At 43.3% G+C, this 25,688-nt stretch overlaps 1 protein-coding gene across 1 annotated transcript in view; it reads right to left on the bottom strand.

Moving 5' to 3' along the window:
• Window positions 1-25,152, bottom strand: part of LOC128445802 (dedicator of cytokinesis protein 2) — a 96,752-nt gene extending 71,600 nt beyond the window's left edge. The window contains exons 1-23 of the mRNA XM_053428654.1: window positions 24,921-25,152; window positions 23,157-23,240; window positions 22,874-22,914; window positions 22,740-22,795; window positions 22,547-22,643; window positions 22,301-22,449; window positions 21,969-22,104; window positions 21,204-21,361; window positions 19,039-19,120; window positions 18,695-18,830; window positions 17,603-17,678; window positions 17,355-17,431; window positions 15,485-15,735; window positions 14,967-15,065; window positions 14,727-14,799; window positions 14,345-14,448; window positions 12,329-12,530; window positions 9,372-9,469; window positions 9,180-9,269; window positions 8,817-8,917; window positions 5,782-5,916; window positions 1,070-1,178; window positions 630-700 (exon numbers count right to left, since the gene is read on the bottom strand). Of these exons, the coding sequence (XP_053284629.1) occupies window positions 630-700; window positions 1,070-1,178; window positions 5,782-5,916; window positions 8,817-8,917; window positions 9,180-9,269; window positions 9,372-9,469; window positions 12,329-12,530; window positions 14,345-14,448; window positions 14,727-14,799; window positions 14,967-15,065; window positions 15,485-15,735; window positions 17,355-17,431; window positions 17,603-17,678; window positions 18,695-18,830; window positions 19,039-19,120; window positions 21,204-21,361; window positions 21,969-22,104; window positions 22,301-22,449; window positions 22,547-22,643; window positions 22,740-22,795; window positions 22,874-22,914; window positions 23,157-23,240; window positions 24,921-24,963 (2,468 nt within the window). The 5' untranslated portion in view covers window positions 24,964-25,152. The remainder of the gene's footprint in view (window positions 1-629; window positions 701-1,069; window positions 1,179-5,781; window positions 5,917-8,816; window positions 8,918-9,179; window positions 9,270-9,371; window positions 9,470-12,328; window positions 12,531-14,344; window positions 14,449-14,726; window positions 14,800-14,966; window positions 15,066-15,484; window positions 15,736-17,354; window positions 17,432-17,602; window positions 17,679-18,694; window positions 18,831-19,038; window positions 19,121-21,203; window positions 21,362-21,968; window positions 22,105-22,300; window positions 22,450-22,546; window positions 22,644-22,739; window positions 22,796-22,873; window positions 22,915-23,156; window positions 23,241-24,920) is intronic.
• Between the last annotated feature and the right edge of the window lie 536 nt (window positions 25,153-25,688).

Genomic DNA, 25,688 nt, shown 5'->3' with positions numbered 1-25,688 from the left:
TTTGGTTGCACACCTACAAAAAGTTGACTCATGTGGACTTGTCAGACTGTAAACAGTGTACTGATGGGATCTTGGCCGGATATCTGTTGTCTATACCTGAGGCCCCAATGTCCGTATCCCATAGCGGCTAACTTGTCATCAGACAATGGCCATTGGACCCTGGGATTCTACAATGTTTGAATAATGCAACATTTGTTGAATTTGATCCAATGTTGAGTACAGCACCTGAAGCTGGTGAGGCTGGTAGTAATAACATGATTAACACAATCAACCAGTTCATTTACTTTCTACCCACTGAATGGAGAACACCCCAACGTCAAGTATAGGTGTATAGGATGCAGCCCATGTAGATGATGACGACAGGATGTTCATATGTTATTTAAAGAATCTTTATTGTGCTCCCTAAACTCCAACGTGAAACCAAAACCAACTGGATCAAATGTAAACAATGTACCAATGATATGAACCCTGGTTCGGACCATGTACCAGAATTTCAGGTATGAAATGTTAAGTTGTGATAGTCAGGACATTGGAATGCATCATAGAAACACTGCACTGTAGAAATACAGTCATGTGTGTGTGTGTGTGCATGTCTTTCTAGAGTTGTAAGGACAACATTTTTGGCTTACCTGAGGAGCTTGGGATCAAACACTTTCTCCACATCATGCAGGACTGTTGGCAGGTACTTCAGAGCGGCAACCTGATGACGCACACACAAACACACACACACAAACACACACACAGTTGTTTAATAGAAGGTGACAAGGGGGCTCTCGTCAGAACTAAGTGAAAGGATCCATTTTATTTTTCACAGGGCTCCTTGTCTGTCTTCGTAACTTTCAGTGACTCCCACTGTTTGTAAGTCTGCTTTGTAGCGAGAAGAGAGAACAAGAGGAAGACATCACGCTGCGGAATGCTAATGCAGTCGGAAACAGGTTGTGAGATCAGGTTGGAGGCATGGGAGCATGAGGAGGAGGAAGAAGAGGAGGAGGGAGGAAGGTGAGAAAATGTAAAGAGGAGTAGACAGTGGTGTAGTCTACATAGGTGCAGGGCGAGTGTGTGTGATTACCCTGTTCAGCAGAGTGGTGGTGTAGTCCGTTTTCATCAGGCTGTTGATGGACTCAAAGAGCCTCCTCAGCGAATCCTCAAACTCGTCCTGCTCTTTCCCCTCGTACAGCCTGTAGGGGGTCAGGAGGAGATGAATATCAATGCAACAGGGAAATCAGAAAAGAGCCAAGTAGAGGAAGCGCAGGAGGGATGTCAGAATTCCTAACGTGACATGATTAACTTATTTGGAGACGTTGGGAGGGGAGGGATGACGAAGGCAGGACGGATTAAGGAAGGAATTGAAATATTGGAAAAAAACTAAATTGACAGTGGTTACTCTAGTATCTGAGTAGATAACCCAATGGATCATCATCGTGAATCAGCTGATGGTTCAGTTTTAGGGTTGTCGATTTTTATTATAAACTCTAACTTCAATTTAAACAACTCTAATGACCAATTCTAATTCACAATATAAAGCGTATATGTGACAACAAATGTTTAGAGTGTCTCTCGCTACAGAAGTAAATTTCCCATTCATTCTCTCCTTTGAAACATCAGAATATCCTCATACCAAAAAAAGAGCTGGAACCAAGCCTTGCACCCATAAAACATTTTTTCTGACTATTTATGTGACATAGGAACATGTAATGTGCAGAGGACAGGTTTTGTGTAGGAGTCATGTTGAGTGCATGCTTAAACTAATATGATACATATTGTTTCTGAAGATTAAACATGATGATACAATGTGATAATTTGCAAGTCGCATCTTTTCTTGGAATCATACTTTTATTGTGACTACATAACAAACTGTATTATCCCTTTCTCAGATTTTATTTCCTTGCTTTAAAAGCATCTTACTTTTTCAAAAACATCTCTGCTGGGATATGGGCCTGTATTGCCCAGCAGTAGTTTGTATTTCATCACAGTTTGGGTTGATTCAAAGTTGGTGATGAAAATGTTTTTCGAGCCATCTTCACTGGGCCGGCCCTTCTTTCTCTGAAACAACTCAGAGTAGTAACTAGTGAAATTACCCCTTAACTCTTCTGTTTTTATGGAAATGGGAATAGCAGTAGAATTAGCTGCAGCTCATCACATCTGCTTTCCACAATATGGTTTAAAATACATTCAGCATGCAGGCCCTATATTCAGTATTCATTTAAAACTAAAAGGAATATTCAATTTTATTTATAAGTCCAACACCCAAAATCCATACTCTCTTAGTGATTGCACATTACTGCCCAGCATGCACTTGTAATCCAACGCATGTTATTCAATCACAGTGGCACAGCAAACAGATGCAAATTCAAACCTAATAAACTGCTTTGATCACAGTAATCCCTCTATAACTAAAAACAAAAAACTCCCATCACCCACTCAACCCTCTGCCATCACTTCATTCCAACTTCCCTCACCCCTGGCAAACTTTTTCTCTCATCAATCTCTCCACCTCCTTCCCCTCCCCCGTCCCCTCTCTATCTCTGCGTGATCCAGTGGAGCTGTGCAGTTGTTAATTACAATGGAAGTTAGGAGGGCTAGAGGGAAGGATTAGCATGTGGCACACGGCAAATTTAGCATGTGGGGGGAGGGATTAGGTGGTAACACACAGAGGTATTATCACCGGGCTCTTTGCAGAGTACAGTTATGATTACAGACGCATTGTCCTACTTAATCCACCAGCCCTGTCTGCACATTAATATGTGTTTGTGTGCGTGTGTATTTGTGTGTGTGTGTGTCATAGGCTGTTGCTGGGGACAAATTCTAGACTAATGAGGAGGGGACGGCTTCTCAAATTAGGGACAAAAGTCATGTCCACACATGGGGGGGAAAGCTGAGTCTAGGGACAGTGGTTAAAATGACCATAGCTGAAATTTATCTTAACACAAACGCAAACACACACGCACACACACACACACACTCTACATCTCACACATAAGCACAACCGCCACAGTAGCTTGGTGAACTAATACTGGAGACAGATGGAGAAGAGAGAGAAAGAGGGATGAAGAGAGGATGATCAGCAGGGGGGAGGGAGGGAGGGAGGGGGAAAGACGCTGAGGGGAAAAAGTCAGACGAAAGGAGAGGAGAGTGGGATGGGAGAGCACAGAGGGAGGACAAGCTCAGCTTTATAACGTCGTGGGTTGAGAGGGAAAAAAGAACAACAAGGCCACAGTAAACATGTCCCGCATGAGTTCTGAAATCCCCGCCTGAGCAAGTCAGTCACAAATGTCCCCTTCTGAATCAGAGTGGCAGATTCCCTGCCAACGATCAGCAGAAATGTTCACAGCTGCAAATAAGCAGTGAGATTTCCCTCAGGTTTGTTCAAAAGATGAAATGCTGATATTTTCCTCATGGCACGTGGACGAAAACACAAGTGGTGCAGTGACCATCAATTACTGAGATGCATTACTCCTTTAAATGTTGCCAAAAAAGAATATTGTTTGTGATAAAGTGTGCATGATGTTTTAAAAGTGGGGCAGAGACATGAGGCATGTGAGAGTGAATGGTATTATGTCTCTGTATGTTGGCCCTGTGATACTATGCGCCCTGTCCAGGGTGCACCCGCCTCTCGCCCAGTGTCAGCCGGGACGGGCTCCAGTTCCCTGACACCTCCAAAGGATAAGCTTTATAAATAATAGATTTGTGCAAATTTTTGTAACTGATGGAAGGATCATGATAATCAAGTATGTGCCTCTGTAGTCTTTCTAATTTATTTTAATCTAATTTAGTTATTTTCACTAGTGTTATTAAAAACCAGATAGATAATATCCCACCATGAGAAATTATCGCAGAAGATGTGAAATGCAATTCTAACATTGAGATAACAAATCGCAAAGCCGAGATATTGTGATTAATAGAAAAGATTATGGGATCGTAACATCACATCTCATGATAATATCCTAATCATAGTATCGGGTGAACACGCATGAAAAAGGTGCAATAAAGTAAGAGATGAGGAATAAAGGTGTGAAGGATATATTTTTAAGAGGAGTGGAGGGATGGAGAGAGAGGACGAGGGTAATGAAAGAGAAGAAATAGGGAACATAGCAGGTGCTCGAGGGAAAGTAAAGAGAAACAGATACAACTGGTGAACTAACTATAGGGAAGTGAGCTACCGGGCGTGAAGGACAGAAAGAAGGTGAAGGAAAGAGCCAAATCTGGTACAGCACCTCTTACATATTTACATAAGTAAACATTTCACGCTCCTACGCTACGAAGCAAGTTTGACAAGCTAATAAATCTTCCATGCTGCCTATTTAACTATTAATGACTGCTAGTCCTGATGGAGATGATGATGGAGTCTAGCAGATGCAGCTACAACCCCCTTGAATCCCTGATTCTCTGCTATAGTGACGACGCCTCACAGGAGGGGAAATGTGACGGGAAAAGATGAGATGCAGAGGAAGTTGGAGTCGTCTGCTACAAGTGGTTGGGCGACGACAGACTCAGGAGGAGAGAAGAAGAGTGGGAGGGTGAGGATGGGGTTGGGGGTGGAGCCAATGGAGGAGCAATGGAGCGACACTGGGATTTAAACACACACAGAGAGGTCATAAACTTACAAGATTATTATGTGTGCACTTGGTTGTACTCACACATGCCGACAAATATGTTTAAATACACACGCCCAAACAAATAGACTCGCCCTCTTGTGAATACACACCAATACATCCCCACAAATACACACACACACACACACACACACACTATGAATAACCCACATCAATACACAGATACACCAATTCCAACAAACAAAGACAGCATGACCTTTAGAAGATTAAAAGGACGGACCTTCATTGACCAGTGGACTGGAATTACACACACACACACACACACATTCTCACACACACACACACACACTCACAGGTCTGCGCAGCTATTATTATCAGGTCTTTGTATTGACTTTGTATTCGAGTCGTTGGGGCCACTCTAAACAAAACATTATTGTCCCTCATTACACTCAGAGCTGAATTCAACCTTAACAATGACCAATTCTTGCCAAAATCTAACCTGAACCTCACCACAGTTCATGACTAACCCACAACTTCACCGGGAGCTCAGGAATGACAATTTTCCTCATTTTGACCGAGCCTTGGTCCCCATGAGGGCTACTGGTCCTGACAAGGTCAGTGTTTATGCTGGGAAAGGTCCTAAATATGTATAAAACATTAGTAATACACACACACAAATCCCCTTCCAACAACTCATACATTACTCATGCTATTATCATCCAGGCAGAAACGATCAATTCAGAACACGCATGTGTATTATAAACACACACTTTTATACAGAAATGCAAACACCATAAGCTTCCCACAGATAAGGCTCATAACACAATTGTGGATCATGTTTTGGACCCGTCAGCATTCACTTCTGCACTGCAGCTACAAATGGTGTTTACACTTATCATATGGTGCAGCTCGCGCCTCAGCACAGTGGGTGTCACACGTCTCTCCTGGAGGAACGTTGTGTGGGGTGTGCTGCCCCGTCATTAGCTCTCATTTGGACAATGCACTTCATCTTCAATGCTTATTACCAACGTTAGTGCTGCAATCAGCAGTCTGTTCTCACAGAGCTGTCAAAAACGATTACTCCAGTGCAGTGTCACTGGGCTGTGTGTGTGTGTGTGTGTGTGTGTGTGTGTGTGTGTGGTCTCTATTCGCATCAATATGAGTTCAGAAGTCAATTAAAGGTCATTATCACAGTGATCTGTTCACAAAAAGCTGCGTATACACTCACTGGGAGTAGAGCTTGCGCGAGCGGACGATGAACTTGAAGATGTACTCGAGGGCTTTGAGGGTTCGGAGGATGGGCTCACACTGTTCCCCTCGGCTGGACACGTCCAGATATCTCTTCAGCACCGACATCAGCTTCCTAGGGGAGAGTGATAGGAAGAAAACAAGTGAGGGAAAAAGAGAAGAGTGATAAGAAAGTAAAAGAAAGAGGCAATCAAAATCATTCAGACATTGCATTGTGATTCCTTCTTTGACGTTCCACAGGTTTGGGAAGTTAATCACCAACTCTATTTTTCACTTCCATGGAGCAGAAAGAGTGCAACAGAGTGAGTGAAAGAGGGACAGAGAGGAACACAGGGCAGAAGGGTGGAAAAGCCACAAAATAGTATTTCACACCTCAACAGGTGAGGCCTCCCTTTCACTCATCTTACAGATACTTGTATTTGCACTAAGATTCATGGCAAAGCCTGAATTACCACCCTGCGGTTCTATGCCTTTGACAGCAATTCAGTTTTAAACTACATATATTTTTTCCAAATTCTTATGAGGTCACTGTGACCTTTGACCTCTGTAATCTTATCAATTGGACAATTTTAGATATCATGTTCAGGAGGGTACTGTGACCAATATTTATTCTGTTATTCTTTGGTTCTAAATTATTATTTTTAAATTTTAAAGGATTATCTTCAGGTGTAAAGATATATTTTTATCAGGTTATCCATTTGGCCAAATGTTTTTGCAAAATGTAATGAAATCTGTGTGTTCCTGATGTATCATGTTCCCGAGAACATGAGGTCACCATGACCTTTGACCTTCAACATCCAAAGTCTAATCAGTTCATCTTTGAGTTCAACTGAACGTTTGTACCCAATTATATGCAAAAGAAAGTATTTCTAAGTACACAATACCAAAAATCCTGGACAGATTCAAGAGGCTCGATGTTCACGAGGCACATGACCTTTGACATTTTAACACCAAAAATCAAATCAGTTCATCTTTGAGTCCTTATGAACGTATGTAACAAATCTGAAGAAATGATCTCAAGTCATTCTTGAGATATCGTGTTCACAAACATGGCCACTGGAAGTTGCCGGAGCGGATGCATACAAAGTGATTCTCCGACACATGCGGACTTTAGGTGTGTCTTTACACACACACTGAGATAAAGCTTGGTGGAGAAAGGTGAGGGTGGCAGAGGGTGACGGTCTGAGTTTATGACCCGTCACCATTTCTACTCTATTACCTCAATGACGTGCGATGTTAGCACAGATCATAAACCACTGACCTACCGACGCATAAGACCTGGATCTGTGATGGCTCTACTTTCATGAAATGGCAACCCACTAACTGGTTTAAATCCTCTTAAACAATAAGAGTTCCATTGAAAAAAATAAACTCTAATCTGGTTTCACTGCCATCAGGGCGACCTTGAAAATATTACCAACACCATTACCATTCAGACCCACTTTGTTTTGTTTTTGGCAGATGGCTTAAAAGGTAAGCACAGAAGGATTTATTCCTTTTTAAAGCAAGAGATTGGCAGTTTAAAATATAGTGAGAGGGAGTCCGAGTTTTACATAACTGCCTCGGTGCTGACAGGCGTTAAGCTGCAGTGACCCTGCAGGGGAGGGGAGGGAGCGAGGATGATGAGGAGACAGATGAATAGATGGAGTGAAGAGTAGACAGGAGGAGAAGAGAGCAGTTACGAGAGGAGGAGAGTGGCGGGGATAATTGGGCAAAGAAAAGTACCGAGGAGGAGCAGACGCGAGATGCGAGGGGAATAGAGCTGCAGGAGAGAGGTTTTTTTAATTTCCTAACTAAAGCTTTGGCAACACAAACAAATGTTTCCTCTAGTGCCCACTGAATTAAAGTGAAGTGAATTAACAAAGAGGGGAGGAGAAGCCAGAAGTGTGTGAGGGCCATGCCTGAGTGCTTCAGCTGCTATTCCACCGGGAGCCAGGGTTAAAGCTCCGGCTATCTGGGAGTTACTGTAAAAACACACACTCTAATCCTTTTCACTCGACTGGTGCAAAGGCGACACACACACGCTGACCTCCAGTGGCATCTGCTTAGAGCGCAGTAATCAGTTACTTGACATTCGATATGCAGATGACTTTTAAATCACGACAGTAGGTTTAATACTTGTGTGGCACACCTGAGAGGATTATGTGTTTCAGTCCTACTAGGACAAACACCACAGCTATGCATGGATTGTTTTCCTATTGTGTACTTTTCTTTGGACAGGCAATATGGAGAGTGCAATCCAGGGAGTTCAATCTATAATAGATGGGAACATTTCTTAAAAAAGCAAACAAGAAACCGTGAAAGCCTCTAATGGCCTTAAACAGCCAATAGTATGGTTGTGTACGTTTGTTAACATGCGGTTTAATACTGCCCATGGTATTAAAGACCCTCACCCACTGGACGGGAGTGCATACCAAGCTTTATCGTCCAATTTACTCTAAATGAACTTAATGCTGTACTGAGGAAGACTTCGAACTAACCATTGAGACCATAAACTCCAAAATTATTTATTGATGTTTAAAAATCGAGTGAGAAGTTGGGTCATTTCCTTGTTGCAACCAGTGGAGTCCCCCTCTGCTGGTCAATTAAGAGAATGCAGGCACTTCTACACAAGCCTCTCATTCCATACATTGGGTCTACATGCATTTTTATTTACAGTGTCTGGTTGGTTTTTGATGAATCCCACAGTAAAATGATTTACACATGACTTTAATTGATCGTAAAGTCTCATGTGGTAGATTCAAAAAGGAGCTCTGGTTTGTTATGTTTTATCTCAAGACATTAACATTTGCTTTTTTAAATTACTTCAAAGATCAAACTGACTTTTTTAGTCCTGTTTTAGACTCTGATCATAATTCCTCTGTTGCATTTTGCCTTTTTGAAGGTTTAATTACTTTTTGTCAGAACACTTAAAACACTTTAAACCTCTCCTCAGTGTTAAGTGGAGATATGCTGTTTATTCTATTTGAGTGAAGAGAAATAGGGAAGTGGTTTCGGATCCGGGATGTCACCTACTTGTAGGCCAGCGTGGCGCTGAAGTGCTGCTTGATGTAGGCCTCCAACACCGTGTTGAAGTGCTGGAACTTTCTGTCGGCAATCAGACCGATGATGTATATCTGTCAGGGAAAAGAGAGACACACAGGAAAGACGCAGGGAGGGTTACGTGCTTACAGAGCAGGAGACTTTTATAAGGCCGACGGGAATTTGTGTACAATCATCGGTTAGACGTGTTCATTTGGAAGCAGGTGGACAGGTAGACACAGAGATGTAAAGACTAGATGCACCTGGAGACAGCCTGTCAAAAAATCTGCTGCATCTGTTGATAAAGGAAGACAAACAGGGGTGAACACACACACACACACACACACAATCACTTACCAAGGCATCAAACACGAGGATGTCGTAGTCGTCCGTCTGAGAGTGCTCCATCATGATGTTGAACAAGGCATCCAGGGTGTCTTGCAGAAACTACGCACACGTATAAAAAGCGAGACAAAGGAGAGGTCCGGTGAGAACGCACACACACCCGTCTACACCTGGAGACACACTTGTAGTCGAGCGCACACCGACCTTGACCACCTCCTCTCCATCGATGATTTTGAGGTTCTCCAGGTTTTCTCTGAGGAGTTCGGGTCGAGTCCTCCACTTGAGCAGCCCCAGCAGGCCGACTGGAGGAGACACAGTCAGGGACACAGTCAGAGACAATGTTTTTTAGTTCGTCTGTCTAAACCCGAACAGACGGTACACACATCCATGTATCTGATGGATTCTGGAAAAGTATGGAGGATTTTGTGCCCTAAACAATTACTTGATTATTCCAAACAAGGCATAGACACATTGATTACATCATTGACAGTTTAGGTCTTCATTAAAGTGTTAGATTCAATTAAATCTAAGTTAGGCCACTAGGGGTCTCTCAATCGATACAGTAACACAACCCCCCTGGTTTGATGATGTCGTGGACAAGCGTGGGATCATGGGAGTTTTCTGTCATTAATTCTGCTACAGTTTGACTCGGGCCAGATTTCCATGTCTCTGTAGAGCTGCCCAATCGAAGCTGGCTGCTTTCCCTGTCCAATCATTTGTGACTTAGTAAGCCAAACCGTGCATCTGATGGGTAGCATTGTGTGTGTGTGTGTGTGTGTGTGTGTGTGTGTGTGTGTGTGTGTGTGTGTGTGTGTGTGTGTGTGTGTGTGTGTGTGTGTGTGTGTGTGTGTGTGTGTGTGTGTGGTGTGTGGTTCAGGTGATTAATAATGCAGGATAATGTTCATTATGGTGATGGACTGGCTTGCTCACTAGCAGCTGTTGCACTGCACCTGTGTCTGATGCACCTCGGTGTTCGGAGTGTATGTGCGTGTTTGCATTTGTGTATGTGCGTGTTTGCATTTGTAAACGTGGATGCGCTCTTCAGTGTGTGTGTGAGTGCCTGGCTGCCTGCCAGAGTGTGTAGGACAAAATGACGACACTCCCCACTAATAAAACCACAGGATATAAACCCTCCCATCCTCTGCTTACTATCTTCTGACAGTAACACACACACACACACACACACACACTTCCCCTTCAGAGGACATTAAATTGACTTACATTGATTTCCTGGAGACATTCTGACATTAACCATAGTTACGACTTGCCACTTAAACCTAACCTTAACTTAATCCAACCTTAAATTGTCCCCATTAGGCAAACAAATCATACTTGAAACAAACACACACACACACTCGCAGTCGCACACAGTTTATGTAACAGTGACCTAATTAGCATATTGTTGACTCACCGTTACCTTTATCTGCCCTCACCTCCCTTTTCAACCCTGTTTTAGCAATGTGTCTCATCTCTGTGGTGTTCAGTGATACAAGTGGTACTTTGGTCATATAGACTAGGTCGTCCACTGAGCATAAGGTCGGTGGTTCAATTCCCAGTTCCTCCAGTCTGCATGCCAAAGTGTCTTTGGGCAGGACACTGATCAGGGCTGTGTTGTTAGAGTGTGAATGAAAAGCGCTGCACACAGAGCCTCCCTGTGAATGTGTGTGAATGTGTGTAAGTGGGTGATTGTGAAGTGCTTTGCGTGGTCGTTAAGAGAAGTGCTTTGTAAACGCAGTGCATTTAGTTAATGTCATCACTTTACATCCACAGGCCAGCCTTTTAAACTCCCTGCTTAGTTTACTGCCTCCGTTCTAACCTAGAGCTGAACCCTGCCCAGGCCCGAGTGGCCCGGTGGGTCAAAGCTCTTTTCCAGAGGGGCTGGAGATCAAACTGTGTTTTTATGCAGCACAGGGATAATTGTTTAATCTTTGTAGGTTCAGCTGCTGCCGCTTTGTCTTTGATTTGTTTTGCTTATTTTTGCTTTGTTTGACCTTGTGGTTCGTTTGTTCTTATTCTTTCTCTCACATTGTTCAGTAAACTTGTTTTTTTAAGTCCTAAGACGCCCTGGTGAGGCCCCTGCAGTCAGAGCATGTGAATAAAAGCACCGGGACATGAATGTCATTAGCAGATTTGGCTGTGAGGTTTTGCCGTGCTGCTCTTGACGTGACTAAGCGATAGCACCTCAGGGCATCCTCACTTTAGCCTGTTTCTCCATAACAGCCCCAGCTTGTGTTTGTTTATGCTTGACTGCCATCTTAAATATTTCTGGATCCACTCCAGGGTTTTATAAGACTGAATCTCTTTCGCTACGAATGTCGAAAAATAGTAAGTTAAATATATTATTATTTTCTTCACAGCATTTCAGTCTCTGTCTCGTCTGTGTTCCTCATAATTAATCTCCAACTGAGCTCGGTAAATGCAGATTTTCTCATCATGCACGTGCAACATGGAATAACAAACAGAACGATCTGAAACTACACTTATTGTTTCCTTTGGCACTTAAATTCTTTAACCTCAACTTATCTAACCTTGTTTTAGTTGATTCATTTGCTTTAAATTTAGTTTTCTGTGCTGTATTTATTCCTAAGGATTTAACTTCTGCTCTTTCTAATGACGAGGCTTTTTATTTGTGTTTACCTGGTGTCTTTAAAATGTTTGTCTATTTTCTGGACTCTTCCTTACATTAATGTATTAACCCGATTAAAAATAATTGTTAAATGAATGAATTTATGCATTTCACCTCTAATTTTCTTGATTTTCCAAATTAAAATGTGAAACTCCCACACATTTATTTTATTAGTATAATAAGTGACGGTGCAGTTAAACACTGGAGCAGAGAGTTTTCCATCTTGCAGCTGAGCACTGCATTTGTCCTCCACCAATGTCACAGCTGACTGATGATTCATTGTCTTTGCGTGGCCTTATTACATTATAGAAAGAAGATGTTAATTAATGTTTTGACGTGTCAGATTTAATTTCAAAACACGCTCCTCCTCATAACTCCCCGCCCTGACTTTCCTTAACATCTGTGTGTAGAGGTGTGTGTGTGTGTGTGTGTTTCGGAATTAAAATGCTCTGCCCTGCCACGTCTATTATGGTCAACTCAACATCGTAAGAGGTGTCCTATGATCGTGTTACACCTGCCCGGCACGCACACCTACCATTCTGGGTGAGTTTGGTGGAGCAGACCAGGGTGGAGATGGTGAAGCTGTCCCTGGAGCTGACCGACAGGCCCCCCCCGCTCCCGGACACGTTGCTGGAGCTGCGGTTCAGCCCCGACCCCTTGTGGAGCTCGCCGTGCTGGTGGCGCGTCGAAGGTAGCGACAGGTAGGAGTTCACATCTTCCATGCGCTTGCTGTCGCCCTGCAGGGACAATGTCGTCTTTTTAAACCGACAACGACGAGACAACAACGCAGATGTTTGTGTGGCGCAGCCCCTTTTGAACAGGAACTATATTTCCAGTGTTTAAAATGCAGATGTGGGAGCAGAGGGACACTATGGCTTTCCTGGCTCGCAGTGATTTATTAGGCTATTTGAAGTCAGCATTTCAACTGTCATAACACAATGTGATCACAGCGCCTTATCTACTTCCACTCAGCTTTGGTTTGTAAACTCATAACTTTGAGAACAGTGGAGTCAGAGTGGGTTCAGAAAATAACGCCTAAAACAAAAAAAACAATTATTGGCTCAGCATTTTTCTTCTCAGACACAAAGATCTGGAAAAAAACCTTTGGTGAATAGATTCAACAAAAAGGAACGAAGGCAAAAGAAGATATCTTCTCTCCGTATGGTAACTTGAGTTTTAATTTATCAGCTTGATCGTATTCTAACTGTTTTTCATTTATCAAGAAATACATTAACCATCTTCAGGTGAAAGATTGATGTCCCCCTGGTCCTAGCTCCTATGATAATGGTCCTGCTTACATTGGTTCACTCTCTACCAGGCTTGGATGATCTAAAGACAGTTTAGACTTTTATCATTTCACACATTGATATCCTCGGGGCAAGGGTCTTTTAATGGTTCCAGATTCTCGGCTGAAGACTCAGGTTGACGGAGCTCCCTGCTTAAAATCATACGGCAGTTTGAATAAGTAGCTTCTTTCAAATCAAACTTAAAAATGTACTTTTATTGTACCAGAATCCGGAATTTTTACCTATTGTACTTCTTATTACAATAAAGGCTTTCTGTCACATTTTAGTTTTATTTTATTCTTTCATGACTGTGTTGTTTTCATAAATTTTTACTTTTTTTTAAAGCTCTTTGTAACTTTGTTTTGAGAAGCGCTCAAATAAATAAAGATATTATTACTAATCAAAGACTCACCCTTCTTTTAATGCCACACCACTATGTAATAAAGAGCGACTAGTTGGAAAAGCTGTGGCATCGAGATTGAAGCCATGAGTGGCACGGAGATCGGGAGGAACGCAGGGATAACGAGAGATAAGCGAGAGAGGGCACCGAGGGTCTATGAGTGAATCACGAGTAATTAATCTTCATTGGGTTTGGCATTTAATCAATAAGGGATTCAATCTTAGGCCCTGGCTCATTTGGCAGGAAATCTATTTGGGTTTCGCTCTGCCCGTCTGGGTGGCCATAATCTTCCATCCAGGGTACCCACTATATGTTCAGGTCTGCGTTGATGCAACAGATGTGTAGAAATACTTTCCCTGGTATTAACTTTTGTTATCTTCCTCTTTTTTGTTTCCGTGTTTTAATGCAAACAACCGAGCATGATTCAGTGATCTGCAAACCCTACAATCCATATCACTCTTTTTGGGGTTGACCATTTTAAAAGAAATGTTTCAGGTTCGTTGTAGTTGGGCTGTTCCGTCCCAAACCTGTAGGTTAATGAGCTCAGACCTTTCTTCATCATGAAAGAATCACTGTGAATTGTTTTCTGTATGGTCCATCTCATCTGTATACGTCTGAAAGCTCTGCACATTGATCTGCTATTCAGCTGCCAAATGTTAGTCTTCTGCAAATTTGGGGGTCAGGGGAGACGAGATTTGGGGTGACAGTTAAGGAGTTGCACATCCACCTGTTTTCTTTAAATCTGGTTTTCAGTTTAATGATTCACATCTTATTTTAGTTCACTTTTAATCTTTGGAGAGGACACGGACCACACTTTTAGTTTAGTTTTTTCCGTTTTTCTTTATGCTAAAGTTCTGTTTCTGACCTTGAAGACTACGAGGTCATGCATTCCATCCTGCAGAACCGTCCCATCATCTTTCATCAGACGCACAAAGGCCATGGCAAAGTTCTTCTCACTCCTGTCCTTGGCTGAAAAGGGAAGAAGACGGACGTGTGAACGGACCCGAGGGGAGAGGGTCAGGGGGGGGGGGAAACCCATCAGGGGAATAATAGAAGAAGGGGGGAGCGGGAGGAGGGAGGAGGATTTGCGGCATGGCAGGAAGAAAGACCAGGTCAGGTGGCTCAATTTCCCATATTGCCTCCAATCATTCGTTTCTTAAGGAGTCACATTATATACACTCTGGGATTGTAGGAGAGATGTGAGGAGTGTGCACGTGTGGAGAGAGGAGGCGGCGGCTGATACTCACACTCCAATGAAGAGCGGTGTCTGAACATGAAGCGTAAATGAATTCTGTGCATTTCTTCCAGAGGGACGGCCACCTGGAGGACATCTTGTGTTATTATACAGCATAAAACAACTGAATCTAAATATTTCAAAGGTAAACAATGAGGTTCTGGGGTTCAAATGAGGAATCGCAAATGTAACCACAACCAGACATCTTCGAGGAAATTGAAAAAGTGTCTTAAACAGATACCGGCACACACACCTTAAACGTCTCCATCCAGCGGGGCTGTTTGATTTGGTAGTAGATGACGGATTTGTACTCACTGACCGCCTTATCCCCTGCTCCCAGACAGATGGAGTTCTACGAGAGAGAGGGGGGGGGGAATATGTTTTATATTGAGCTAAGGGATTTTATGTTTATGTTTGTATGCGTGTGTGTGGGTGGATTTTCATTCTGGGATAAAGCCACGTCTATGTGCCCCTGACTACAGAGGGTGAGTGAGTGTTTGATCAGTGTTGTGCTTGCTCACTGGCCCACACAACCTCAATCTTTGAAACACAGAAAACGCGGTATACACACACACACACACACACACACACACACACACACACACACACACACACACACACACACACACACACACACACACACACACACACACACACACACACACACACACACACACACACACACAAACCAATCCCCGTTCACACAAATTACAGTCCTGTTCGTCTACACCCCCCTGCCCCTCCCCGACCTCATCCCTCCACGCAGCTCACCTGGATGACCTTGCCCTCCTCATCACAGACCAACATGATGACCTCCACGTTCTTCTGCGACGTCTTGTTGTACTTGTCGAAGTCGCCGCCCTGCAGGGTGAGGTAGATGTCGTTGCGCACGTCTCCCGGCATGATGATCTCCGGGAAGCCCAGCTTGCGGGCCACCATGGTGCTGCGGTCCACCAGGTGGGGGTACTCCTTCCGGGTCTGGACTATGTCCCCGACCAGAGCCTTCATGGTGACCCACAGACCTGGAGGGGGGGGGGGGGAGTTAGAGAAAGAAGGAAGTCCGTTCATCTGCTGAGGCCCAACTGTCGCCTTAAATCCAAACAAGCTGCACCAGATTCACACACTCACAGGAATCAGCAAAGTAAATGTGTCTGATTTAGTTTTTTATATCAAGATCCCCAAAACTGATGGACTGAAGATAGATTACAATCCCTCACGCAGATATAAAACTTAAAAGTAGTTAAAAGTTATATACTTGAAATATCTGTAGAATTAAATTAAATTAGTAAAACATGTGAAACATAGCTGAATGTTACCGTGGGACTCCATTACTAGATATTCACTCTCAAGAAAGAACCGTTTCCATATTAACAAAGCTTGATACTGACTATAAACTTTTAAATAACAGTTACTCTTCATTCATGAATTATTCAGGATTTGTTTAAATTACTGTAAACACCTTTAAATATAATACTGTCAAATCCATCAGTGACCAAAGGTGATCACACAAACCAACTCATGTAAACATGGATGTGTACAACAACAACATATCCTGTCTCCCCTAATTCTGACCTGGCTGCTGCTGTAACAACTGAATTCCCCCGGTGTGTGGATCTATAAAGTTTTATCTTATCTCATCTTATTTAATACTTCTCACAACTTTATAGTACTAAATATTCATGAGTGGAAGTGCCACTCCAGGCTGCTTCAAATGAGCAATACATAAGTGTGTTTTCATTTCCCTCTGCAGGTAAGTAAATCCAACTGAAAAACAAATTAAAGACCAAAGAATTTCAGAGACTTAATTCAGACTGATTTAAAAAATCTTCACATGTTTCCATGATTTCAAAACTCCAGGGAGATCCACTCTGTGTTTCTCTAAACCTGTAAATAACACATTTAAATGAGTTAAAAAAAAGTTGTTGACAAATTGAAACCGAAAAAAGGGGGAGAGCCATTTTAGGAAAGCAGTTGGTAAAATCACAAACCCACATTGTCAAGGCTTAAACACATCCCTCCAGGGAAAAGTGTGAATGTGTGTTACTGTGTGTAAGCCACTCAAAGTGAGAGGCAGGAGAGATTAAGGGCGAGTAATGTTAAGAACAGGACATCTGATGGCCTCGGGTTCTCCCTCCCTATCTGTTCGTCCGAGTGAGCCTTTCATATCTTTCAGGTTGTGCCCCGGGCCTGCAGGAGCGAGGCGAGGGTTAAAGAACTGAGCGATAGGACAGTGCAGTCCTGCCTTTGGGTTCAGTTCATGTGGAACGGGCCGGTGTCAACCACGGGGGCTGTCAAAGTCGGCTATAAACATGAGGAAGTGGGCAGAGGGACTGGAGGCTGGTGATGAAGAAGGAGAAATAAAGGGTAAGTAATATGAAAACGCTGAGCTCAAGGGCGCCGGCTATCCATCAGGATAATGTGCTTCCTTCTAACACACGCAGAAGAGAGAGGAGGCGTGGATATAGCGAGAAATGGCCATTTTATCTGACCACAAATGGCTGCAGCGAGCACAGTCCAGTGGGAACCTGAAGCCAGAACAGGGCCACTAAAATTGGCAGAGCGGTCACATGGCTCAGACACACACATACACACACACACACACAGGAAACGGAGAGCACAGCCTGTAAGTGTGGTACGCTACCTTGGCCGCCGCTGTCTCCCCGCGTTGCCGTCACTTTGTTCAGCAAGGTGTGAAGAAAGTCGTTCTCAGCGACAACCCTGGAGCCAAACAAATACACACAAAACACAGTTGAAGCGCAGAGGGAAACGTTTAATCTCCAAAATCTGGCTCATGCTGACACTCCCCCCCCCCCCCCCCCCCCCCCCCCCGCAGGTCACAGGAACACGGAGAAGAGGTGGCGTGATAGAGGAGTGGAAACTAGGACGTACGGGAAGAAGGGGATGAAGTGCTGCTTCTCTTCATCACATTCCACCTTCCCTTTGATGATGTCGCTGATGTCCATCACTGCGGAGAAGGGAAAACAAATGTGTCTGTGATGAGAAAAATCCATAGAAGTGTCTGCACGGTAACTTGTGATCAGTCAACACTGACAGGCTCGGAGATTTCACAAGGGTTTAGAATAAACTGTTTTTGAGACAGTGGAAGCAAGAGAAGCCTGAAGGGCAGGTCGGTCCCAGTCTGGTTCACAACACTGTGGGTTTGATGGGCAGCTCCCAGGTGTTAAAGCAACAACCTGGAACTGGTTTTACGTTAAAATAGCAGCTTAAATATGAGTTTGATGGTTCACATGATTTCCTTGAAAACACACAGATCATCCGCTGTGTTCTCACATCAAATTCCCCTGACCCCCTACAGACAGGCCAGGGGGAGAAAGGCTACAGATAATCTGGAGGCTCTCACTCAGACTTTTGCCTTCACACATGCATCTCCTCTGGAGGAAGATACAGAGTACCTGCGGCTTTCAGTGCAGGTCTGAGAGCAGCTCAGGTGAATCAGCATTTGTTTCCAGTATTCACAAGAGAAATATTGCAAATATGAAGAGTTCTGACCAGAGTTTGTTACTGCAGCTCTTCTGGAGTTCAGAGCCACACTCAATAGATGGATAGGGTTTGATTCTCTACATTATCTCCATTACCTCTGTTGAACTAATCATCCCATGTGGCTGCAGAGGGCTCTGATGCTCAGTAACAGTTAGACAGTGTTGCTTTAATATATGTGAACAAAACCTGCAGCTGCAGCAGCAACAGCTCATGAATCAGACAAATTGACTCTGACCTTTGGGGAACAAGAGTAAAAGATACTAAAGAGGCCGCTAAAGGACGCTACAGGTGGATGAACCGGTGTAAACATTGCGATGCAGTGAGAGGAATCAGCCTTTCTCTATCATTAGATACACATCGGCCTATCAGGGTGAAGCCTGATGGCTACAATAAATACTGTGCATCACTTTACAGCTCAAACTGGAAATTTAGATGCACTTTTGAGCAGAAAGCTGATTCCATTGGCTCCAGCTCAAGTACCTGCCACCCCGAACGCCCGCCTCAGACCGTGAGTGCACTTCATGTTTTTCTTCTCTTTCAGGTCCATGGTGCCCACCCGCACTATCTGACAGATCAGATAAATCTTCTCTTTGCTCAGATCCTTGTTCCCCAGGTCCTGGAAGACAAAGATACAAAGGAGAAAAGAGAGTGAGAGAAAGAAAAGAAAACAAGAGAAGGAAAGGAAGTGGGAGAGTGGAGTTGGGGACAGACGATTAGGGGAGTAGAGGGTCAGAGAAAGAAGAGACGAGAATGCATACAGTGTTCTGTGTGTGAGTCTTAAAAAAAATAAAACAGTGTGACAGTGCCCTCCAGTGGTCACTTACTGTAAAGACAACTTTCAGGTTGTTGAGCATGTCGATGTCCTTGGGGAATCCTTCGCTGCTCCAGCGCACCATGTAGTTCTCACTGCACAAAGAATATTCAAAATTTAATACATCACAACACGTATTATTAAAATCATGCAGACCTACTCGAGCCAAAGTGAATTATGTTTGTTTGGAGGGGGAATGTTAATATTTCCACGTACAAACAACGACTCAAAACAAGATAGAAACGGTATTCTGTGTCGGGGGGGTGTTTGGTCCAGATACAGCTGGAGTCTTTACCTCCCTCATCTTGTGCTCATCTTCAGAGGAGAATCACGCGGCAGCTCGGCTGAGCAAACTGTGTGAGCTTCACAGACGTGTTCCGTTCTTTTTCCCTTAATTTCAATTCTGCTCTGACAGACGTGGACCTGGTAATGATCCCCAGAGCTGCTGCCTAATAATTGATATTCAAGTGCTGAAAATACATCCCTGCTGTTGTCAATAGGATTTTTTCTGACATTCATCTCTGACGAGCATGTATCAGCGCGTGTGGGTACAGAGAGGGAGGCAAATCAAAACTGACAATAGTAATGAGACCCTACAATCTGCAGGAAGAAAAAAAGGAGGTGTAGAATAACTTTTTTTTTGAGACAGTGGCAGCAACAACAGGCTAAAAAGCAGAAAACGTCATGGTTGGTAACGGCAGAAAATGGCTGTGGATATACTGGGCAGCTCCCGGGTGTTAAAGAGACACTGTGCGACTTTTTCTCCCTTTAAAATAGCAGCTTCAACATGAGTTTGACGGCACGTTGACTTTGAAAAGAGAGATTGGTGCCACTTCCATTCCTTTCAGAATATCAAGAACTCTCTAAACAGAGCTCTTCCTTTTCAAGAAGCCGGGGATCATGGGTAATATTCGCCGATCTGATGTGTTTCAGTTCAGTTTTTGTTTTTTAAATCTATTTGCTCTTGTGTGGAAGATCATCGGAAATCAGGACAAATGGAAGGTGGATGTACACTGAAAAAAAATAAGGTGATGCATCCGGGTCTATCTTAGAACTCCCAGCTGCTGAGGCAGAGTCACTGATATACCCAGAGAGACAGTGAGTGACAGGCCTTAGCATCAGCCCTGTCAAACTCCACATAGCGCTGCCAGTCAGTATGTGCTGCCCTGTAATTTATGTTTTGTGTATTCTTATTTCTGGCGGCGCATTGTTCTGACTTAGCAGGGTTCGACAATAGTGAAAAAGAAGAGGACGAGAACAGAGGGAGAGGGATATAGACACAGGGAAATAGAGAAGAACGGAGTAGTCTGTGTGTCTGTGGGCTGGAGCATGCGTGTGTGTCCGTGTGTGTGTGTCAGTGTGTGTGTGTGTCTGTGTGTGTGTGTGTGTGTGTGTATGCATTTTCCAGGCACGGAGGGATGGAGATGACATAAAACTTAAATTAAAAGCTATTTTCATTTGTTTCAGACGGAGGAATATAAGGAAATAATATAAGAATGACTTCTCCCAAGTAGGTTATGCTTCTGTGTGCTATGTGTCAGGAAGGTGGTGCGGATACATGAGGTGGTGGAGCCAGGATTTTTCAAGTATTTTCCGATTTCTTATATTTTGCTATAGATGGGGCGTTTTTAAACATTTTCCTTGATTTCTCACAGATCAACTCATGGATCTTGAGGAAAACTGAAATTTATGTGTGTGAAATTTGGACTGGATCAAAATAAGATTTCTATTGAATCTATGTGTTCGACTGAGTGATATTCTACTTTTCGCTTTGTTTTTATTTTATTTGGAGAATTAAATCTTACTTTATGATTTATGATCTCTACCTCTGATGAAGTTCAGACTCATCAGCACAATCACATCCACATTAGCAAAACAAATACCTTGCACATAGCAAGGGAGCTGGTTTTCTATCTCATGACTCCAAATGCTTCTCTGCTAAATTGATCTCAAATGTATAAAGAAGGGTTGAAATCTGACAGACTTCAACATTAACATCAGATTATTATTACAAAATTCAACTTTCAAATGAATACGAGGCTTTAAACTCTTAAATACACCCTGAAAATAACACACGTCTAAAAACAGCAGCATCACTATGAACTGTAACACACAAATAATGCATTTCTAAATGTCACTGCATCAGGCTGGAAGCTGAGGCTGCGCGAGGAGAGCTACCTGATGATGGTCTGCTTGTTGGGGTCATAGAGGGACATGAAGAGCTCCGAGTCCTCTCCAATGCGGCACACGAAGTTCCTGACAAAGACGTAGAGGCTGTGGGAGGGGGAGGATTGGATCCGTGCTGAGATCCCGCTGTGCTCCGTCTGGATGTTGGACTGCGGGCGGGAGACATTCATTTCAGGAGGTTACGTCGATGGAGAAAGAGATTTTAACAGAATAGAAATGCCGGAAGAGAAAGTTCATTTTAGGATCCCCCGACAAATTTGATCAGCTGGTGTAACATTAACCTTAATCTGGGATGTGGAGACATCATCAAGTTTATTGGATTTCTAAGAGACGAAATATATAGGAGTAAGAAAATCATGACGAGTTGATTCTCTTCTTATTAATCAGTCAGTGTTGAAATGTGAAATGAGCTGCGTGGAGCTAAGGCGAAGGAAGGAAATGAATTCTTATATGATCGGTGCCAGAAAAATGTATTAACAAAGAACATGTCATTATGTCTTACTTTCCTATATCTTATCAAAAAGAAAAAACGGAATAATGTGACTTGATAGTGATTCCACTCGTACTTAATTACATTTAGTGATAGGACCCATGGAAAGGAGGGAACTGTTTCTTAAGAGACGTCCTAATCTAGTGCAGACAAACCACAGCAAGGTTATTAAATAAATGTAATTATGACGCCATCACATTCTCCAACGAGAGCCTCTCTATGCTCCTGGAGACCCCAACCCCCCCGCCTCATGCATCTGGCCGTACCTTCTCCTCTTTGATGCGTTCATTGATCTTGGCCGTGGCCTCCTCGTGAGCCCGAAAGAGGCTGATGACGCTCGCCTTCTCCGGGTCCAGGATGTTCCCGTCCTCGTCTCGAACGACCTGGTCCAGCTCCAAGATCCTGGGGGTCGGGAGGAGAGGATGGGGTTCAGGGTTTGGGGGGTGTCGATGGAAGGTGAAGAAAGAGACAAACAAGCACAGGTGGAAAACGGGGAAGCACAGAGGGTTGAGGGGAGGGAGGGCAGTAAGTGCACCCAGCCTTGAACAGTTGTTGTATAAACGTGTAAACCTGTGATTTTGTTTTCGAGCAGACGTACTTGTTGCCGTAATCGATCTTGGAGGTGACTTTCTGCTTGAGCTCCTTGAACTCGTCCGTGGGCAGAGTGCCGGACAGGAGCTGGGAACGCCACTCCATCAGTTCCCACATCAGTCTCGGGACCTGCTTCACACGCGTCTCCTTATTGACCTGACCAGGGAAATGTATGGTGTTACACTCTCACTCACACACACACACACAGACACACACACAGAGCGGTTTTGCTACATTTGTTGTTTTATTTTACCACAAAGAGCTGCTTCCATATGCTTCCCCACTCCCTCAGTGTGGTGGTCACCTCCTTCACCAGGGGCATCTCTGCAAACATCACCACCTCCTCATTTCTACACACACAAATCAACATGTCACGAATACAAACAAACAACCTTTGCAAACATAGAAAGGCTGTTTTTGTCATTTACTTTATTGATTCCACTCACCCTCGTTTTTTAATGACCACCTGCTTAAGATGGACAAAGCTGGCGGGGAACACACCCTAGAGAGGAATACGTGTGTGAGGACATGAGTTAACTGGGAGGTGTGACCTATCTGAAAAAACCACCAGAGCTCTTACCCGTTGGGTTTTGTTCCTCGCCAAGTAGCCCCTGTACCAGCCTGAAAGACACAATGACATCTCAGCATTGTCACACAGACACACATGCACACAAGCATACGCACATACACACATGTGGGGCCTTCTCAGAGATATGAGATCTATTCTAGTTTTTACAATTACTAGTTTGTTTCAGGACATGTGACATGATGCAAAATATCAACAAGTATCGATATGCATAAAAGATATGAACATAGAAAGATTATTCAGGAGAATCCCATGATGTTAGTTGAGGTTTTTTCACCTTCACAGACTTCCTGGATGTAAACGGCATCTCCCACCTCCAGAGAAATCTGCTTCTCTCCACTCCCGACAAAATTCCACTTCACTGAAAACAGAAAGCGTGCAGAGTCTGATGAAGGGCACAGCTGAAAAGGTGAACCGAGCAGAGGACTCCGGTTGAGACGAATGTCGGCACAGGCCAATCAGATGTGCCGGTGAGGTTCTGCAGTTTTTTTGCAACCTTGGCAACAGTCGGGGGTTGGCGTGGAGCTGCAGCGTGAGAGCAAACATTTGAACTGTGGGGACGATCGCTCACAGCCACAGCAGCAGAGGAGACACTCTCTCTCAATGGAAGAAATCTTAAAGTGAAATAAAATGTCCTGGTGACATTATTACAAGTAACAACTCCTCTCTCCTCTGTACAATGTTGGAATTATTTGTTTGAAAATGAACATGCAAACAGAAATTAAGGAAATGTAATCAAATTTGTACTTATCTTAGTATTTAGTATTGTTTTAGTCTCACTTCTATTGTTATTTATATGAGATAGAGGTTCTGCTTTACTCTTTATACACTTTATGCTTTTTATTCAATTTAAAAGACACTTAAAACTTTACTTATTTTGTTTTTAGATTTAATACTGACACGAATTTCCTTCTGGATTAATAAAGTCATATCTTGTGTTAAATATTGAAAATGCACATTAATTATTAGCTGCAAGTTTTTAACCATTTATCATTTCATACACAGTTTCAAGTTGTAGACTTTAACAACAGTCCCATCTTGTATTTATTCTTGACATCATTTAGCAGCAGTGTTAAAAACAGTCAGTTATGACCTGTGGTTTACTGTCTGAGTATTAGAGCTGCAGGTGTTTGCAGCAGCTATTGTACACAGCATTATTGCTAAGTGCATTGTGTTGCAAAAAAAAAGCTGTCAAACTATTGTTGTCTGTCTGTCTGCACTGCAGCTCACAGGTTTAGATGTCCCCAATCTAAACGTGTGTGAACTAAACATTAAGAATAAAATACATCCACACAGACGTAAATATTCACACTCGACATTCTGCTGGTTCAACTTTTCGTTCCGACCGGCTCTTTCTGCAGATTTCAGCCGTTCAGCTTTAACCTCAAGCTTCGCTTCTTGTTCCCTCACTTCCTGTGTTTTAGTCTCACACAGACCAGGAAGATGTTCAGCTTCGATACAGAAGATAAACCAAACATGGCACCGTGTTGCTTCTGAGTATGATCATTAAGATACAAGTGGTACAACTGCCTCCCCTCATTTCCCCCGATACAACTTTGTCCAATTTATTGCCTAACAAATCAAAGCATCGTCTGCTAGACGTCTTTGAGCCTCTGTGAACTGAGTCTAAACATCTGAATTCTTGTTAGAATTGCATATCTGGAAGCAACTTGACCACATCAACCCACATAACAGATAGCGACTCAGCTGAGAGGTTGTTCTTTGCAGTAGATTATTTGTTACAGGTGGTAAAACAAATCTTTCTGGAAAGAAAGGTTAATTTCCAGGAATAATTCAGCTTCAAGCTTAAGCATTAATGTTCTTAGTAGCATGCAGCGTTACATCCTATGTACATCCTCCAGTTCAGTGAGGCCAAGAGCACCTGCTCACATCCTGTCAGGCAGGAAGTGATGGGCATCCATTTTTCTTACACTTATTTTTAGTTTACCATCACACTTCAACAGACACTATAATAGCATGTATATGCACTCACACACACAGTCTCACACACACACACACGTGGGGGCGGATAATGACTTACCTACACCGTACCGCTCGGTGGTGGTCCTGGTCCACGGAGCCATGACTGCACGCAGTCCCTCACCTACCTTTCTCTCTCTTGGAGTCTCCTCCGATTTCTTTTGCTATCACTTTTTTGCTAGACCTCTCACTTCTGCTTTTGTCTAACTTTAAATGAAAGCACTAAGCCCATCCCCTTCGCGTCTCTTCCTCTTCTGTCTCTCCTCTCTTCCTGCCTTCAAGCGTATATGGGGAAGTGGGTGAGCTCAACAAGGTGGAGTCTCACAGCGGCCGCGGGCCTGCGTGGTGTGTGCCGTTTCCATTTCTCTCACTCGATCTGAATGGATGACTTAATCTGATTGAGAAGTGAGCTGAACAAAATCCACAGCAGCAACATAAAAAGTGATGATATCTTAAGTGTGTAAAGTTACTTATGTTGTTAAACCTACTACAGAGATGTGTTTTTTTCATCAGTTCACTAATGGGGAAATAGATTCTCCAAACCAAGTTGCATTGGGGATCACTTCTCAAATCTGAATGAGATTAGTATCTTATTCCACACAGCGTAATGTTGTTAAACCTCAGAACCTCATTCAAGTGTCTGTGAGAACTGTCCGTAAACGCCATAAGTGTGCAGGTGTGTGTTTGTACATTTTGTTTTACACTAAAAATATTGAAATGATTACACATCTCCTCTTTCTACTCGTGTAGTTGGAAGAAACATGAAGATGCTGCAGCTGCGATCTCGCTTGCAGCAATTTGTCGTCTTTTTGAGAGCACCCTGTAATCT

This window comes from Pleuronectes platessa, chromosome 8, assembly GCF_947347685.1.
Source record: "Pleuronectes platessa chromosome 8, fPlePla1.1, whole genome shotgun sequence".
NCBI classification, from domain to species: domain Eukaryota; kingdom Metazoa; phylum Chordata; class Actinopteri; order Pleuronectiformes; family Pleuronectidae; genus Pleuronectes; species Pleuronectes platessa.
The sequence above is the reverse complement of the archived record's forward strand: the minus strand, read 5'-3'. Positions and strand labels throughout refer to the sequence as shown.